The sequence below is a fragment of the Papio anubis genome, chromosome 5 (assembly GCF_008728515.1).
Source record: "Papio anubis isolate 15944 chromosome 5, Panubis1.0, whole genome shotgun sequence".
In the NCBI taxonomy this organism is placed as follows: Eukaryota; Metazoa; Chordata; class Mammalia; order Primates; family Cercopithecidae; genus Papio; species Papio anubis.
Genome location: NC_044980.1, coordinates 47,474,717 through 47,494,770, shown reverse-complemented (window position 1 = coordinate 47,494,770; position 20,054 = coordinate 47,474,717). Strand labels below are relative to the sequence as shown.

General features: G+C 37.9%; 1 protein-coding gene across 1 annotated transcript in view; it reads right to left on the bottom strand.

Moving 5' to 3' along the window:
• ITGA1 (integrin subunit alpha 1) overlaps positions 1–20,054 on the bottom strand; it is a 164,431-nt gene that overhangs the window by 57,252 nt on the left and 87,125 nt on the right. The window contains exons 7-9 of the mRNA XM_031666153.1: positions 12,265–12,413; positions 6,287–6,437; positions 449–614 (exon numbers count right to left, since the gene is read on the bottom strand). Coding sequence (XP_031522013.1) covers positions 449–614; positions 6,287–6,437; positions 12,265–12,413 — 466 coding nt within the window. The remainder of the gene's footprint in view (positions 1–448; positions 615–6,286; positions 6,438–12,264; positions 12,414–20,054) is intronic.

The window sequence follows — 20,054 nt, the reverse complement described above, 5'->3', positions numbered from 1 at the left end:
GCAAAATACAGAGAAAATAAATGAACAAAGAAGTTATTGCATAAGAGCACTCTTGTATGTAGCAGCTCAATATGAAACGAAGAAACAATTAAAAGAAAAAAACAAAACCTGAGATAGTACCTTCATTTTCTAAATCTATGTTACAGAAAAGGAATAAAGCACATGGAAACATTTTTGTCCTGGCACATATACATTGACCATTGTCTTCATCGGCTGTCCCATCAGCACTGTCCTACCGTGCCCTTACAAAGAGAGCCTCTAGCAGACACAGCGTTCTGAGAAACAGCTGTCTCAATGACAGATTTATATAAAAGAGCATTGTTCCATGCTAGCTATTGTACACAGTAAAAAAATGTATTACTGATGTGTTAGGAATAAATACAAAAATCCCGTTACATTGATTTTGAATTGCAGAGAGAACATGCAGCAATAAGATAAATAGACATACCTTCCAGGGCAAATATTCTTTCTCCCAGAGTTTTAACAATGGTGACTAGAGCCAATTCATCAGAGACATTGAAGAAATGCTTTTCAGTGGGTTCGCTTGCAATTGATTTTATTTCCTCCACAAATTTTTCAGTGCTTAAATTTCCTCGGTTATAGCTGCCAAGAATCTAAGACACAACAGGAACAGCAAGAATATATTTTAAATTATATGTGTTAAATAAAGGATCTCAAGCATTTTGTCAGTAAACAACAGGGTAGAGTACCTTAGCATAATGGAATTTTTATGTACTTTCATATTTATGGGAGATTGATTTTCAAAATTTGTAGACTCCCTAATATTAACTGTTATATAAACACCACAACTGGTGTAGAAAAATATAAAGGGCAATTGTGTATGTGTGTGAAAATTTCTCTTCTTGTACTCTGTGTCTCTGTTACTAACAGCTGTATTTTTAAAATCTGACAGTTCAAAAGTAATGTTATATTCATAGTTTCTGAATGTCTTTGACATTATTCCAGCTAGTGATGTCATTATCTGCTGGCAAAGGCAATCAGCAAGTGAGTTGCCTGCTCTTGAATGAGCAATTCTTCCTGAAACTCTTACCAAGGCACAGCCCAGCACATATATATTTTAAACACATACTGGACTAAGTGGTGATCTAAATTGGCAATCTAGACAATAAACAATTGAGATATTCTTGTTTGAAACCAAATGCTGGAGACAGGGACATTCTTTTTTATAGAGAGGAGAGAGAAGCAGGAGTTATATATGATAGTTAACTATAATTATTTAGCTGTCCAAGCAGGTTTTCTCAAACATTTAGTTTTTTTTTAGGTAACGTTTATTGCAATAAATTATATACAGTAAAGTTCACCCTTTTAGATGTACAATTCTATGAGTGTGACAAACCAATATAGTTGTGTTACTGCCATATCATGTAGAATATTTCCATCACCCCAAAAAGCTCCCTCCTGCCCCTACAGTCAATCCCTTCCTCCCCTCGTCCACCTTTGGCAACCACCGATCAATTTTCTGTCCTTACAGCTTTGATTTTTCCAGAATGTCAGATTTAAGGAATCATATAGTATGTAGGCATTTGTGTCTGGCTTCTGTGACTTTGCACAATGGTTTTCAGAGTCATCTGTGTTGCTTCATGTTGCAGTAGCTGGGTCCTTTCTGTTGCAGAGTAGCATTCCATTGTATGGATGCACTACAATTTATTTAATGAGAACATCTGAGTTGTTTGCAGCTTCAAGATATTCTGAATAAAGCTGTTGTAAATATTCACACATAGGTCTTTGTAATAGATGTATATTTCATTTTCTCTTGCGTAAAGAACTAGGAGTGAAAGTATTGGGTCATGTAATAAGTGAATGATTAACTTTATAAGAAATTGCCAAACTGCTTTCCACAGTAATTGTCCCATTTTGCCATTTTACTATTCCCATCAGAAATGTATAAGAGATCCAGCTGCTTTGCATGCTTGTCAATACTTGTTATTGTCAGCTTTTTTTGTTGTTGTTGTTCACTTGTTAGTTTTAACAATTGTGTTGATGTGTAGTGGTGTCTTATTTAGTTTGCATTTCTCTAATGACTAATGATGTTGAGACTCTTTCATACACTTATTTGCTATAGTATTTCTTCTTTGGTGTAGTTAGTGTCTGTTCAAATCTTTTTTCCCATTAAAAGACAATGAGATGTGAATTTTCCCTTAATTGTGTTGTAAGAGTTCTGTATATAGTCTGGATGCAAGTCCTTTCTGTGTTTTGCAGATGTTTTCTTCCTGCCTGTGGGTTGTCTTTTCATATTCTCAACAGTGTCATCTGAAGAGTAGAAGTTTTACATTTTGATGAAGTCCAACTAATTAGCTTTGTTAAGGTTTGTACTTTTTCTGCCTCAAAAAATTAGTTTTTAATGTAAAAATTTCATATTATGTTAAAACTTAGTTTTTAATATAAAAATATTCAAGACAATGAAAACATTTTTAAAACAATATGTAAAATTTAACATGCAAAAAAGTTTAAAAATCCCCAATATGTAGATATGACCTAATTCTATTTTTTAAATCACATAACTACATGGGCATTAAAAAATGTGAAAAATGTGTATCATAATTTCTTATTATGTGTATCAACATTTGTAGTTGCAAGCGTTACCTGCAGATTATCACTTTGGTTTTTATTTTTTTATATAAAATTTTAAAATTCTATAAATTTTTAACACTAAAAATTTATATTATTATATTACTGTTATTTACAACAATAACTCAAACTGGACACGAGCAAAATATCTGTAAACAGTAGAGTACAAATTGTGGTCTATAAAATAGATAACAATAACAAAAAATGAACCCCCGTACACAAAATATCACAAACAATAATTATGTTGAGTGAAAAGCTAAACACACAGTACATACTATACACTTTTATTTATTTGAAATTCAAGAATTGGCAATCTAAGCGAGCTATAAGTGGTAAGTCACATCAGTGGTTACTACAGGGGATGTGTATTTAAAATGAAAACAAACAAACAAACAAAAAAACATTGCTGGGTATATATCCCAAAGAAAGGAAATCAGTATATTGAAGAAATATCTGCACTCCCATGTTTATTGCAGCACTGTTTACAATAGATAAGATATAAAATTAATTGTAAGTATGGATCAACAGATGAATGGATTTAAAAAAACATGATATATCTTCAGAACAGAATATAATGTATCCACTAAAAAGAATGAAACTTTGTCATTTGCAGCAATATGGATGGAACTGAAGAGCATTATATTAAGTAAAATAAGTCAAGCACTGAAAGACAAATATCATTACATTCTCACTCAAATGTGGGAGCTGAAAAATGTGGATCTCATGGAGGTAGTGAAGAGAGTGGTGGTTACTAAAGGCTGGAAAGAGTAGTGGGGAGGAGCAGGGATGAAGAGGGGTTAGTTAGTGGGTATAAAACTACAATTAGATGGAAGGAATAAGAGCTAGTGTTCAGAAGCACTGTAGGGCAACGACAGTAAACAAGATTGTATTTTTCAAAATAGCTAGAGGAGAAGATTTGGAATATTCCCAACACAAAGAAATGATAAGTGTCTAAGGTGATGGATATTCCAACTGCCCAGATTTGATCATTACCCACTGTATGCCTGTATCAAAATATCACAGGTACCAGGTAAATATGTACCATGTATCCATAAAAATTAAAAACAAATTTTAAAAAAGAAAGCACAGGAAACTTTCTGGGAGTGATGAAATTGCCCTATATCTTGATTAAGGTCTTATGTGGTTGCACACAATTGTCAAAACTCACCAAATTGTTCACTTCGTGCACACTTTTCACACTGAAACCTTGCATTTCACTGTATTGTAAATATCACCTCAATTTTTAAAAACAGAATGAACTATATGGATATGCAACAATATGGATGAATCTTAATATAGTATTAAGTTTCAAAAGTTCCAAAATATTATATACAGCATTACACCCCTTTTATAATGTTAAAAGCAATGAAATATTCTTAATTTTTTTTTTTTTGGATATGTATGGGTGCCTAAACATTATTTTGAAAAGTAGAGCAAGGGTTGAAGAATATAGAAAGTGGACTGATGGTTACCCAAGTGGAGGAAGGCAGGTGGTAAATGCGCTCACATGTAGTTGTCAAAAAAGAGAGCTAGCTCTTGATTTGGGTGGTAGGTTCATGGATGCTTATAATATTATTAAAATAAATACACAGATATAGTTCTAAACAGAGAAACAAATAAAGTGAGTCACACTTCAACAAATGATTACAATGTGGCCTGAACAAAGCAAGGATCAGGATTAATTCAAGGCTATGCTCCTGGAATCCGAAAAATGAAGGAAAGACACTGAGCCCTTTGGTATTGTTTGATTTTGTTTTTGTTTTTTTAGAATATCCAAATCCTCTAAGAAGCAGGAGAGTCTTGGCCTCCAGTGACCATTAAGGTACAGGGATTTTCTGACTTCACATTTATTTTTCCAATAATAGCCTTGTCTGGCATCATTAAAAATGAAGAGCTCCATGGTGTTGCCTTCAAAGTCCTGTTACAAAACAGACCTCAAACACCCTTCCGACCACGGTTCTGCACTGTGGCCTGGAAAGATAGTGGGCACAAGGGCAATGGGCTTGAGGGCTGCCCCCACCCCTTTCCTTCAGGTCCGAAGCTCCCTCTACCTACCCGAGTAGCTCACCCCCACTGTACATCTACATGTAGTTTTTTAAAGTTAGATTTATAATGATAAATTTAAAAACTGATATTTTGATTAAGAAGGATACAGATTTTTCACTTATAGAAAGTTAGAAAAGAACTAAAATTACTGTTTAAAGTGTTGCTGTTTATGATCTACAAAATATTTGTTTATTTGTATCATTAAAGGGATAGTGGGCTGGGTGCGGTGGCTCCCGCCTGTAATCCCAGCACTTTGGGAGGTCAAGGTGGGTGGATCCCCTGAGGTCAGGAGTTCAAGACCAGCCTGACCAATATGGTGAAACTCCATCTATACTACAAATATAAAAATTAGCCAAATGTGGTGGTGCGCACCTGTAGTCCCAGCTACTTGGGAGGCTGAGGCAGGAGAGTTGCTTGACCCCGAGAGGTGGAGGTTGCAGTGAGCTGAGATCGTATCACTTCACTCCATCCTGGGAGACAGAGCGAGACTCCGTTTAAAAAAAAAAATGGATAGTGGTTTAGAACAAAGACTGAAATACTATAATGTACACTCAATGTTAATGTGAGAAAGTGAGTCTTGCAGGCAGTGCAGTGGCTTTTGAATGTTCCTTACTAGAGAGAAGGCAGTGGTGGATTTATTCTCAATTCTTTTCTTTTGCTTCAGTAAGGCTCTCATCCTTTTCCCTGGGGAGTATCAGTGACTATCCCAGAGGAAATACCACATGTCTCATCAGAGGACTTTAAGCCAACTCTGCTCCCATCGTCTGGGACCCCCCAAGTCACTGGGTGCCCTTGCCTCTTTCTCAGCTCCCTCACCTGCTGTTCCATGAAGTTACGGGAATAATGAGGTTACGGGAGTAATGCACTAATGTCTGGGAAGAACTTCAAGCTGCTTTGAAGAAGCACACTGTTAAAGAAAACTAGAGCTGACTCTGAAGTAATTGGCATACCATTTGGGCAACTTTTTTATTTTAGAACTTGTTCCCCAATAGAATGTCTACATTTTAGGTAGAAAGGTCTACACCAGGAGCTTACAAATTGCATCAGAAAACAAAAACTCATTTCCTGTCTACTTCTCCGAAAAGCAAGTGTCAAACATCAGAAGTTATTAATATTTAAACAGAGATAACTGGCACTTCCCCACACTTTAGCTAAGTGATGGGGGAAGATAATTAATGAAAAAGATAGTTGAAAATTGCTCAGAATGGAAAGGGAAGCCCAGTGGCCTCTGCTCTTGTTATATCGAACAAATCCTCTCTCTTATTTAAAAAGGCAAAGGCATTTTTCCCACCTTCCCACCTTCTTCCCTTCCTTTCCTTCTCGTTTTCTCTTCTTTTTTTCAGTCCTCTTTTTCTCACCCTTCCTTCCTTCTTATGTTTTTGCTTCCTTCTTCCTCTTTTCATCTTTCCTTATTTTCTTCCTTCCTCAGTTTCAATGATTGTTTGTTGAGTGTCTGTTTGGCTGGCATTGTGCTGGGTACTAAGGACCCAGAGGGAGCAAGATCCAAGTCTGTCCTCACAGGGCTTACCTTCAAATGGAGACCTTTCTCTTTTCCAACCTGGTTTGTGTGACTTTCATAAAATGACCCCAATATGCACACAGCTCTTCTCTACACCCAAGAGTTTGAAAACATCTCTAGCAACACACTTACCGCTATGGAAAACCGTTGAATGTTTTCATCTTCACAGTCTTGAATGACCTTCTTCAGTCGATGGTTGTCATGGGACTCTCCATCCGTCACAATAACCATGACTTTTTTAACTCCTCTTCGGGCACCCCGGGCTTCCGTGAATGCCTCCTTTCTGAAGTAATCACAAACAAGAGAGGTTGACCAGACACCACTTTACAGTAGACAAAGTAAAAAACTAAACAAAAACACTGACTACTCTAGGTAACCTGGTGCTTCCCTCCAAAATTAGCATCAATGCCCATCATTCAAGCTGGGAGGCTTGATGAGCCTTGTTTGTAAGAGTTTTCAATTTATTTCAGATGATGGAGAGGTCTCCATTTTGCTAATCACCACAGATCCTATATATAAAAAGGCACCAGTATTTTGTTCTTTGGAAATTTCAAAGGGAGAGTGTGACTGAGGCATACATCAGGGTCAGAGAAGGCCAGATCTGTAAACACTCCCCTAGCTGCTCCTTTCTCTGTAAACACCCCTTCTCTCATTTGACAGGTCTCTTTTCTTCTGCTTCTAGCAGAAACTTTCGCTTGAGACTTCGCTTCCCCCACAGCTACTCTGACATTTGTAGAATGGCTCAGAAATCCTCTAATCTGGGGAGGAGAGATGAGAGAGAACAGAGTATTAGTGGGGCTGTGAGGGCCTGAGAGTGTCCTGGGTATAGGGACATCTGCAGTCTTTCACATGGGAGTAAAAGACTGCAGATGCTGATGGTCTGGGTCCATGGAGTAGTCAGTTGTGTTTTAGGGGTCAAAAAGTGGTTGGCAGAGTTACAAAACATTTGGCCTGAACTATGTGTTAGGACATAGGCTGCTGAGAGCAGGGTGGGAGAAGATGGCATGGAGAGGAGGGGAAAATGCTATAACCCAACTGCAAAAACACCCGAATTTCAGGGAGGCCGAGGCGGGCAGATTACGAGGTCAGGAGATGGAGACTATCCCAGCTAACACGGTGAAACCCCGTCTACTAAAAATACAAAAAATTAGCCAGGTGTGGTGGCGGGTGCCTGTAGTCCCAGCTACTCCGGAGGCTGAGGCAGGAGAATGGCATGAACCTAGGAGGTGGATCTTGCAGTGAGCTGAGATCACACCACTGCAATCCAGCCTGAATGACAGTGCGAGACTCCGTCTCAAAAAAACAAACAAACAAACAAACAAAAAAACCAGAAATAAAACAAATTTCAATTTAATTAAACAGCGTGTATGGAAAGAAACAGAAGACAGGGAAATGGAAAATTTTTGTCTTATATGTATTCTATATAAATATATACACACACTTCTCCCCTCCCCCTTTTTTCCTTTTACTCAAACCTTTTCTCGCTGGAGTCTTGGGAGAGATGAGTATATTTTATTTAGGACTAAAGTAATGAAAGGATTTCATATATTTCTAGGATTTTGGTACAAAGTACATCGATCATTGTACTGAATGGTCCATTTAGATATTTGGTTGTACAGACAAACTGCTGTCATTAGGGATAGATTTGCTAAGGAAAGGCCTGTCTTAAGCTAACATTCCAAAGAGTTTGCACAACAGATACACAGTAAATATACCGTAATTGATATCTTTAAGCAGGAAGAGAGGATTCTGGTGAAGTGGGCAAAAGGATTCTATATGATTACTTTTCCCTTCAAAGGACTTAAAGCAAATATGACAAGATGTTGACAACTGTCAGTTCTGAGTGTCGGATATACAGGATATACAGTTGTACTAACTTTTTACTTTGTTTGAGTAACTATATCTCTCTGCCCTCTATACTTGACAAAGACCCTCTCCTTGACCAAAACTGAGTCTGGCTCCTTTACGTCTTCTTCTAGACTGGGCTCTGACCTTGGGCTGTGTTCCTTACCCACTTAGTCCAGTTTTAGCAAGAATCTGGCTTCACCAATTTAGTGGAAATCCCTCATCCTTGTTATCTGATCACATTCCTCATTCCCCACCCTCTAAATCTTATTACCCTGTTCTGTGATATTATCTTTTAAAAGAATTGAATTTATAGGCAATTAGGCTGAGATAGCTCCTGTGACTTATGTTCCTATGTAAGCAAACCAAAATCCAATTCAATGTAAACAGTAAAACAAAACTTAAACATTACCAATTAGAAACTGCCAACTAACTTCTAACTAGAGACTTTACCAATCAGAACCTGGCAAGTAACCTCTAACTAGGGACTTTCCACCAGATCATACCCAAATAAGTTAAATGCCTAGCTGTAGCCAATCAAGTCATTTCTTTAATTTGATTTTGCATTCAGCCCATAAAAGCCTATTGCTCACACTACTAACATGGATCTTTCCAAGTCTCTTATGGTTCTGAGCGCTGCCTGATTCATGAATCATTCTTTGCTCAAATAAACTCTGTCAAATTTAATTTGTCTAAAATTTTCCTTTAACATATAATAAATATGTATTTGGTCTCTGCCTCTGGTTTCTGGTGCAGAACCCCTAAAACTCTTATAATTTCCTGAGCACTACTGGTGCGAGGAGCATTTTTTGTTCTAATATATGGCCTTTAACCTGGGTTTCTGACGTAGATATTCTAATCTGTTGAATTTTCTGGGTGATAGGAGTATCTTTTGTTCTAATGAAGTAACTCTTGGTGGGCTCCTAAATGGGAGTTGGTCACCAGAAGGACCAGGCCATGATCAGAAGCTTGAAATGTTCAGCCCCAGCTCTCATTCTCCAGGAAGAAGTGAGGGGCTAGAAACTCATTTAATAATCAATCATGCCTATGATCAAGCCTCTGTAAAAATTTCTGAACTACGGGTTTCAGAAGTTTTCCAGGTTGCTGAACATGTGGAAGGGGGTACACCATGAGAGGGAATGGCAGCTCTGACCCCTTTCCCTTATAGCTTGCACTATGTATCTCTTGCTGTTCCTGAGTTATATCCTTTTATAATAAACTAATAATAGTAAGTAAGATGCTTTACTGAGTTCTGTGATCCACTTTAGCATATAATCAAACCCAAGTAGGGAGTCTAATTTGTAGCCACATTAGACAAATTGTGGGTAACCTGGAAACCTTCTGGCTCTAAATTGGAGGGAATTCTTGAAGGACTGAGCCCTTAATCTGTGGGAGGTCTGCACAAACTCTAGTTGGTGTCAGAACTGAATTGAATTCTAGAACACTCAGCTGATGTCAGATAACTGGTCAATGTGGGAAAAATCCACACATCTGGCATCAGAAGTGATGTGTCAAGTGTTGAGAGCATAGAAAGAGAAAAACAGTTTTATTTTTCCTGCTATTTATCTGCCTTCGGCAAGAATCCTGTTGAGCCAGTCTAGCAAGAATCCCCCAGCCTTGATGTTTCCTCCAATCCCTGCCCTGCTCCTTGACTGCAAATGCCCACTTGTCCTCACTGTAGTCAAAGCTGAGCCCAATCTCTCTTCCCTACTGCAATACTTTCATTGTAAAGGTCCCTCTTGAGTTATGTCTTCCTTACAATCTTTAACAAATGTCATGAATAATTTTTAACATACTATACAAGTAGATTTTCTGGCTTTTTTCTTTCTTTTTTTTTTTCTTTAAGGCAGAGTTTCACTCTTGTTGCCCAGGCTGGAGTGCGGTGGCGTGATCTCGGCTCACTGCAGCCTCCGCCTCCCGGGTTCAGGTGCTTCTCCTGCCTCAACCTCCTGAGTAGCTGGGATTATAGGCACCCACCACCACGCCCGGTTAATTTTTTTTTTTTTTTTGTATTTTTAGTAGAGACAGGGTTTCACCATGTTGGCCAGGCTGGTCTCAAACCCCTGACCTTAGGTGATGCAGCCACCTCGGCTTCCCAAAGTGCTGGGATTACAGGCATGAGCTACTGCACCCAGCTGATTTTCTGAATTTTTAATGTATACAAACAAAGGTGAAAACAGATGTTACACATTAGTCTTTAACAGATCTTTGTATTTGAGTATCATATAAGATTCAATCATTTTTGAAATTCAAATTCCTTAGATCACTAAAACTTCCTAATTCTCCTAAATATCAAGGTTACAACTGAACTCAGTGAACATCAGCTGAAGGAGATGATTAAGAAGCCTTTCATAAATAAAATGTGGCTGTTCTAAAATCAGGGCTGGCTTTACGTAATGGAAGATTAGCCATTGGCAGAACTCCTGAGTACACCGTTTCTGTTTCAACTACATTCCTTAACAAATTGTCCTTGTCCTCAAAGTACCAGTATCCAGTGTCCTTTCTTGGCACCAAGCACTGACTTTCCTGCATGCTTTAAAAAATTAAAATATAGCAATAGTGTCCCTTTCTTTGAGACAGGAGAATCCAGGCCTTATGATTAAATCCTGTAAGTTTACTGACAAAAGTAAAAATTCGAGATAGGGAGAAGGGAACACACACACACACGAAAATTTGAACTGGGAGTTACTGGAAATAAAGGCAAAGAATTCTAAAAATATTAAAAATATTGTTTGCAACTGGCTCTGCCTGAAAGGGATAAAAAACAATTAAAATGTGCTTAAACATGAAAAAGTAATTAATGTAGGAGAAAAATACTTGGTACTGTCACTACAGACTTTTAATGTATAATCAACATTCAATCAATTCTGTGTCCCACAGCTATACCCTTTGTGAAACACAGAGGCAAAAAACATATAGGGACATGGTATTTAGAGCAGTATTGATGCAGAAGCCAAAGCAGCCAGAATATTTCTTCAGTTAGTTTTCAAAGATGAGTATTCATTCTTAAATGGTTGCCTTTGGAAAATGTACAGCTCCCTACAGGCTCAGAGGTTTCAAAGAACACTTTGACTTACTTCAAATGCACAGTCACATTTAATCAATTATTGAAGGGGGTGCATTCAGTACACCTAAACATGTGCACTCTTTGTGTATGCAAATTGGTGATCCAATAGTTAGGTAAATGTCAAATTACCTCCATCTGTTTGTGGTTATTTTCTCTTGGGCCCCATATAACTAGAACCACATGACTTTCTAACATTCACGAGGCAAAAGCTGCACATGAAATTTTAAAATTTTGAATCCCATTCTTCGCAGGATCATTATTAACTTTTTTAACCTCCTTAAAACACTCATCTTAGCAGGCAGATGAAATGAGAGCATGGAAAATTAGCTTTCCACCTGAGGCGAGAGTTCAGAAGTTGAAGACATTTAACAGAAAGATTCTTAACATTAGTCAAATTACTTATTACATTTCCTGTGATTTTTGTATTGTTTTGAATTTGTTCAGAAGTTTGCTAGTTTAACAAATGAGATAAGAGAACATACAGGAAATAAAGTGTTCTACATTTGTAAGAGGGGACAATTCAGTTGGTTCTTATAAAATGAAATTCAACCACAGACTGAGTTATGTGTTCACCATAAAGAAAACTGCAGATGGAAGAAAGGAAGGATTGTAAATTGAAGGGAATCTAAAGAAAGAAAAAAAGGAGAAAGAGAGCATTACAAATGATAAGATCCTTTCCATTTCTTTCAATCTTTGCACTAAAAATGATTTCAAATAGACAATATTTAATTTGGCCCCTTAAAACCTCTTATCTGATAGCTTCAATAGCAGTAAATCAAGTACTGAAAATACATGGACAATCTAGAATATAAATATATATTGAGTACAGGTAGACATATTTTTAATCCATTCTTTTAGATTAAGACTCCTAGAGCCTGAAAACAAAAAATAAATGAAAACAAATATTACCTAATATTGTCTTAGTATCCAAGAATATGAAGTTATAGATGCAGTGATATTTTAAAACGAATTCTCTATCAATTAAACCCTTGTAAGAAGAGAAGGATAAGAAGGATGGTGAGATTGTGTTATAGAAACATCTGATCTTGTAACCATTATCTAATCTTCTGAAGCTCATTTTAAATAAAATGGCTTTAAATATTGTCATATTAAACTTTCAATTGATATGCCAAAGGGCTAAATCATGAGCAGTTATTTTTGCAGTCTTTTACTTTAGTTTATTTTTTTATCCATATACCTTGCTGTGTCTATTCCAAGAGCTGTCATAGTCTGGCGGCCACCTCTCTGGACTATTTTCTTTGCTGCAACAAGTACCTCTTCGGTGGAAGAATACTTATTGAGGTTGAACTCATGGGTCACGTTTTCTCCATACTGTACAATTCCAACCTGAAATACCAAGCCACTGTCAGTTATACATCAATCCAAATTTCCTGTTCAGATTTCTTCAGTTTAAGCATGTGAATCAGATATAATACATTTTTGTGTTTCAGATGAGTTTGCAAACCTATCAATACACAAATCCTTCTATTTTGACAGTAATAAGTGTAGCCATTCTGTGACTCTTCATAGTCCAAAGAACAAAAGTAAACATGCTGTGATGCTGTTACTAAACTTCTCATATGATTGGTTTATCTAATTCAACAGATTTTGCAGAGTGACTCTGATAGGCCTTGGTATGTAGAATATGAAACACACTGATATGGTCTCTGCCTTCATGGAGCTTCTCTTAAGCTAGAGGGAGAGAGAGATTAAAAACGTGATCATTCAAATACATGAACAATTGCAAACTGTTGAAAGGACTGTATTGGAAAATCCCTAATCAACAAATATAATCTAGAGGCCAGATTGAAAATGGGGGCCCAGGGAAGGCCTCTCAGAAGCTGAGACTGCAAGAGTGGGTGCTAGAATGGCAGAACGTCCATACAGAGAAAACTGTGTATGTGAAGAAGACCAGGATGGGAAAGAGATAGATCTACCCTAAGAACGGAAAAAAAGACAGTGAGCCATGGCCAGGGCTGTGAGGAAAGAAGAGGGCACCATGAGGAAAGAAGAGGGCACCATGAGGCTGGAGGAATAAGCAAGTTATGTAGCCTGCAGAGTTACACACTTGAGCAGTGTGCTTTGTCTAGCCTAGCAGAAGCCTCATTTCTCCCAAATCAGCCTTTCCCAACTCCACCTTCTTTCCTTGTTGTCTTCCTTTCCTACCACCTTCCTCCTTTCATTCCCTTTAGTGCACAGACTATATAATGCAGGCAGCTAACTGCAGAGCCTTCATGAAGTGAAATACAGGAGGGAAAGTGCCCTCAGATTCGATTTCCCGTGCTCCATATTCTTCCTCTTCCCACCTGCCTCCTGGCCCCAGAAATGGCTATTTCTCCTACCCTTTTTTCCACATCCCCCTTTAAAGGTTGATGTGAACCAATAAACTAATCTGCATGAAAAATTGTAGCTGAAGATGACTTTTTGTTTAACCATCCTATCTCAAAATCCAGACTCAGACAATTCTTTGCCCAAAGGAAGGTCTCTTTAATTCAGGAATTCCAGGTGCTTCATTACTTGGGTAGGGGAGGTAATTTGCAACAAGCCTGCCTTCTTTCCAAGGCAATTGCCTACTTTGCCTGTTGGTGAAGTTGCCTCTATTACTTGCTTTAGAGCAAATCCTATTTCTGAGTCTAACCTTATTCTGAAGTAGCAAGAAGGCTCAGTAACTGGTTTCCAGCCTCATCTGCTGATATCACTGACGTCAGAAAGTTTTAGTATTAATTTCATGTCTGATTTATACATACATTTTCTCACTGGGTCTTTTGGAAACTAAAAGCATAATCTGATGTTTTAGAAACAAATAAGAGAAGCCAAAATTTAAAACAATTTTTATCATCTTTGAGTTACCCTCTGGAGTACACTGGTTATCTTGGAGCAATTATGTCCTTATGCTTAAATAAGAATACTATGATATGTATTTAATGGTCTTTTTAAAATTTTTTTCTCTAATTATTTAAATTATAATAATAGAAATATGATCATGTTTTATAAGTGAGGAAACTGAGTTGAAAACACCCCATCCCTATAGTGAAGTGGTGGAAGGGGGGTCTAGTCCCTTCCCTTATAAGGGAGGTGTATCCCTTATCCCAGGGTTCTTTCAATCACCCTATTTCCTCTCAGTAAAAAGGCATCTATCCAAAATCCTCCATTCTTTAGTCACCTCTGTTGTGGGAAGTCAGGAACCCCGAATGGAGGGACCTGCTGAAGCTGTGACAGAAGAACATAAATTATGAAGATTTCATGGACATTTATTAGTTCCCCAAATTAATACTTTTGTAATTTCTTATGCCTGTCTTTACTACAATCTCTGAACATAAATTGTGAAAACTTCATGGACATTTATCAATTCCCCAGTCAATATTCTTGTGATTTCCTATGTCTGTCTTTACTTTAATCTCTTAATCCCTTCATCTTCGTAAGTTGAGGAGGATGTATGTCGCCTCAGGACCCTGTGATGATTGGGAGGATGTATGTCGCCTCAGGACCCTGTGATGATTGCATTAACTGCACAAATTGTTCATAGAGCATGTGTGTTTGAACAACATGAAATCTGGACACCTTGAAAAAAGAATAGGATAACAGTGATGTTCAGGGAACAAGGGAGATAACCGTTAGGTCTGGCTGCCTGGGAGCTGGGTGGAACAGAGTCATATTTCTCTTCTTACAAAGCGAATAGGAGAAATATCACTGAATTCTTTTTCTCAGCAAGGAACAGCCCTGAGAAAGAGAATGCATTCCTAGGGGGAGGACTCTGAAATAGCCGCTCTGGGAATGTCTGTCTTATTATTAATGTAGATAAGGGATGAAATAAGCCCTGGTCTCCCGTAGCACCCCCAGGCCTATTAGGATGAGGAAATTTCTGTCTAGTAAATTTTAGTCAGACTGGTTGTCTGCTCTCAAACCTTGTCTCCTGATAATATGTTATCAATGACAATGCATGCCCGGTGGGACATGAAACTTCATTAGCAATTTTAATTTCCCCCTGGTCCTGTGATCTCGCTCTGCCTCCATTTACCTTGTGATATTTTATTGCCTTGTGAAGCATGTGATCTCTGTGACCCACACCCTATTCATACACTCCTTCCCTTTTGAAATCCATAATAAAAACTTGCCAGTTTTGTGGCTTGGGGGACATCACGGAACCTGCCAACACGTGATGTCTCCCTGGGACACTCAGCTTTAAAATTTGTCTCTTTCGTACTCTTTCCCTTTATTTCTCAGACCAGTCAACACTTAGGGAAAATAGAAAAGAACCTACGTTGAAATATTGGGGGCTGGTTCCCATGATACACCTCAACCTGCTAGCTTCTGCTGAGTGCCACTGCCATTTCATGGCTACTAAATGAATTTGACTAACTAGCTAGTTAACTGAGATATGTTAGAGTATATGATGCAACAAACACACAAATACATATATCGTATTTTGTAAAAATAATAGAACATATAAATTCTCTCCTAAAGCTGCTTAGTTAGGTATAAGATTAATAAGAAATAACTAGAGAATATAAGTAATTGTAAGAAGAGGTTACATTATCAGCTGAATGAACATGCACTCTGCTCAATCCATGTCCAGGTTAGCCGTGTTCTGTGAATTTATCTTTCACCCAATATCCTTTACCACCTATTCTGAGAGAGCTACTATATTCGGAATAAAGGTGACCAGAAGACCCTTTGGGAACAAGATAGGATACAGCCAATTAATTACACAAAAATAACAAAGTAGATAAAGACACATCAATGACTCCAATTCAGGATATTTTCCTGATTTATAATAAAATGTGAAGAACATTTTTATTACCCTCTGCATAAATTTAAAATTATTTTTTTCAATGACCCTAAAGCTTTTGATTAGTAATCCTTGGGGACATTGAATAATTATTAAGGGACATATCCATGGATATACATGTCTTTGTGTATATAAATATTAAGTGTAAATAAAAGCAAAATGGTTTCGTTACTTGGATAATCATTATGGCTAATTCTAGGTATCAAAGTGAACAAACACTGTTGTGGAAGTTAATTGCTCATCAATTAAGGACATCTCACAGAGTCTTTGTTTTTATTACCCCGTGTTTTTATCTGATTAAGTAAGAGGCTAAAGAACTTTGAAAATTTTCCCTCTTACTCCTGTGGTTTTACTTGAAAATTTTAGCATCTACTTAATAATCTATCAATCGAATATCTACTGATAATCTATTGAATATACTAGTATCTATTTCTTTGACCTCCCCAGCATCAGTAATGTTTCCTCTAGCCATCTTCTCCCAAGGTCTTATCCTTGACCTTGTCATTTGGAAGACCTTGTCAGCAGCTGAATTCCAATTTTAAATGTCCTTCTTTTTGACCATTAACTTTGGCTTATTTCACTAATTCCTTGACTACATCGAGACCTCCAACTAATTCATTAATACTGCCTTTTTTTTGTACTTAGAATAGATTCCATGGTCCAATCACTATAATCATTTATTTGCAAACATTTAACTCCTTTAACCTTTTTTTCCTCCATTGACTCAGTTGGCTAACTTCCAACTCTGGTTAAATCCAATTATCTCCTTCTCTGTATATGCTTCTGTGGCTTTGAATGCTGCTTGACACAAGTCACACAACTTGTAACCTGGTCTCCTTTTAAAGGAATGACCATGAATCTCAAAGGAGGTTGCACATTTGAGTGCCACCAAACACTACTACTATTTTTTTACTAATGAGTGCAGGTTGCTCTCATTTATTGGTTTTAATCTAATTGTCATAAACTGCCAACTCCTTGAGAAAAAGGATTATCTCACTTATATGTGGGGATGAGCTCACATGAGAGGAGTTGAAGGGATGCCAACTTAACAAGACTGCTTTGTGCCACATGTGTGTTAATACTTTACATTTACAACACACTTTACATATCTTAAATAACCTACTATGAACTACTGGATTATCTGGAAAAATTATCTTCACATTAGGAATAGTAAAAAACTCAAAATGTTGATAAGTCAGAAATCAGTGCTTTAAATTTTACATCTCTATCATCCACCTATCCACCTCCAATATGTGCCTGGCTTCTAAAAGCTTATTCTTTGTAAATCTTAAAATATAAGATGAGTTATAACTGCCTATTCCCTTATCTGCTCTGGATACTTTGCTTCTAACAACTCTAGCTGAGACTCTCTTCGGATGACTGCACTTGGGCTACTAGACTGCTTTACCCCAAAGACTGAAAGAACCAGGAGTGTCTGGGAGTCCCCTGCCCTCCCCAGCTCCCCACCACCCTGATCCACAGGTAATGCTGAGTGCAGGAAATGAGAAATCAGCCCCGTGACTCAAGTAGAAACTCTCCTTCCAGATCAAGCTGAGGCCTGGATTCCACTTGAAATTGCACTTTCCTTTTTCCTCTGTTGATACATTGTTTTGCTTCCCCAATTCTTCCACTGCTTTCTGTTGGAAATGCTTCCTCACAAATAAATCACAATCATGTGAACCGTCCTCTCAATGTTTGCTTCTGGGAGCTGGACCTAAGGCAGCTGTCAACTGTGTCCCTTCATTCCTACTCATGCAGGACAGGTGAGCCCCAAAATGGGTCTCAGCCTATAAGGGTTCTTGGTTTTGCTCAGGAAAGAATTCAAGGGCAAGCCAGAGGTGGGAGAAAACACCTTTATCTTGAAGCTGCAGCGTTACAGCTCTGGTGGCATTACAGTTCTGTGACTGCTCCTGCCAGACAGGGCTACCTCACAGGCAGAGAGGAGCAGCTCAGGGCAGTTTTGCAGTTATATTTATACTTAACTTTAATCACATGTACATTAAGAGGTGGTGTATGCAGAACTTTCTAGGGAAGGAGTAATAACTTTTGAGTCCTTAGGTCATTGCCATGGAATGGGACAGTAACCCCTGGTTGTTGCCATGGCAATGGTAAACTAACATGGCACCCTGGTGGGCTTGTTTATGGAAAGCACCTTCTGCCTCATCCCTGTTTTAGCTAGTCCTCAATTTGGTCTGGTGTCAGAGCCCGACTCCAGAGTCAAGTCTCGCCTCATACCTCATTACCTTAGCTCAGGCCAGACATCATTGCTTTGAAGTTGGACCATGGCAATGGTCAATCTCTTTGCTGCTGATTTCCCTCTCTTCATTTCCACTCTCTTCAAATCCTTCTACATATTCCTGGCAGACTAATTATCCTGAAACTCTGCTGTCATCCTATAACATACTTGTTCAAAAACCTCCAATAACTCTCCATTGCCTGTATCAATGACTTTGAAATGTACTTTAAAAGATAGATTTTTATTCTAATATTTTTTAAAATAGATAAAACTTCAAGCTACTCCTTGAAATACTAGGTCCATATGTTAAAATCCATTTTTCTCCCCTTGCCCTTCAGTCCCTCAATATTCCAGTGCTAAATTCTCCATTCACCCTCATCTTCAGGACGCCCCAGTAAGAATTCCACTCCTACCAAATGCTCTTCTTTGTCCCTCCTACTAAGCTAATCCTGTAAGATTTAATTCAAGTTCCATCCTCTCTGCAAAACTTTTCTTACCTTGTTGCCAAGGTAGCCCATATTGAGCTTCCCCTTCTTGGAACTCTGAAACAAACTTCTCTGTGAGTATTACATTCTTCTCAACTGTTTGAGTGCACACTTTATCTTCCCAAGTACATCCTAACTTTATAGGGACAGGCAGGGGTAAAGAGTATGGACTATGTCATGGCTTTTGATATTCCCTTATCCTTCACTGCTGTTTTGCTTTGCTCACAGCTGACCCTAAGACATTCTTACTAGATGACTGTAACATTTTGCATAAGCAAATGGAAAACTGAGATAGCAGGGAAATAATGATAAGCGGAAAAAGAGAGATACAACAAAGTCTGGGAAATGTGAAGAGGGAGCAGTGGAAAAACTCAAGTCTCAGGGAAATGACATTCAGTGTAGGTCCCTGGCTGATACTGGGGTGCTTGGTTTCCTAGGAACCAGACAGAGTCAGGTCTGCTGTGAATCTTTCCCAGAAAACGGTACCATTTATTAAAAGTAATGGCAAAACCGCAATTACTTTGGTACTAACCTAATATTAATTTTCTTTACAGGCAAAGAGTCAAATCACAAAACAGACAAATGTAATGTTGTGCTGAATATTGGTGAGATTCAATTCAACAGAGATAGTTTCCATCTCACCTTAGCTTATAATTTAAGGCTAATAAAACAAGCATAATGTATATGTATGTAGCAGAATCAAATAAGTATGAGAATTAAATAGCAAATTAAAAAGTAAGGCAAGTAATGAATATTGTGAGGAAGGAAGAGGAGAGAAAATCACAAGCATAGTTATTCTCTCCCACTGAAAATCCTCAAGGAGGAAGGAGGACTCAGCTTCCTGAATCTGAAAGCCAGCTCAAAAATAGCCAAGAGATTATGAAAGTACTATGGAAGGAAACAAAGTGGCCTCAGCCTGGAAAATACGTCAGAGATGATAATTAAAGGAGTTTAAGTCATCCTAGAAATTGAGAGGAGAAAGGAAAAAAATAAAACAGTAATTGTAATATTTGACTTGAAATAGCCAATTACATTGGAGTTATACAAAAGTCAGAGTGGAAGTTGGATAGAGGGCTGGTGACAACAAATAATGGAGGTGGAAATATTTTAGGCATTTTGATGAATGGAAATGGGTATGCAGGGATGACAGCTAAAAGATGCAAGTGGGTTGAATGTGGACATTCTTTCCCAGAGATTGTAAAGAGCAGTTTATGGTATCAGTAAAAGAGTAGATGAATATAGAAACAACAGTCTCTTATAATATCAAGGGGGATAAGGAGTCACATGCGGAAGGAAAATTCCTTTTCAGAGACAACTGAAAAGGACACATTTACCTCCTGAGGAGATGTGTTTTAAACCTCTTGATTAAGTAGAACAAAATAAATAGATGGGTAGATAATTACAGTCCAAGGCCGAAGAGACCTAAAGGCTGATTCAGGCTATGGCATAAATCAGGTACACAATTGGCTATGGATTTT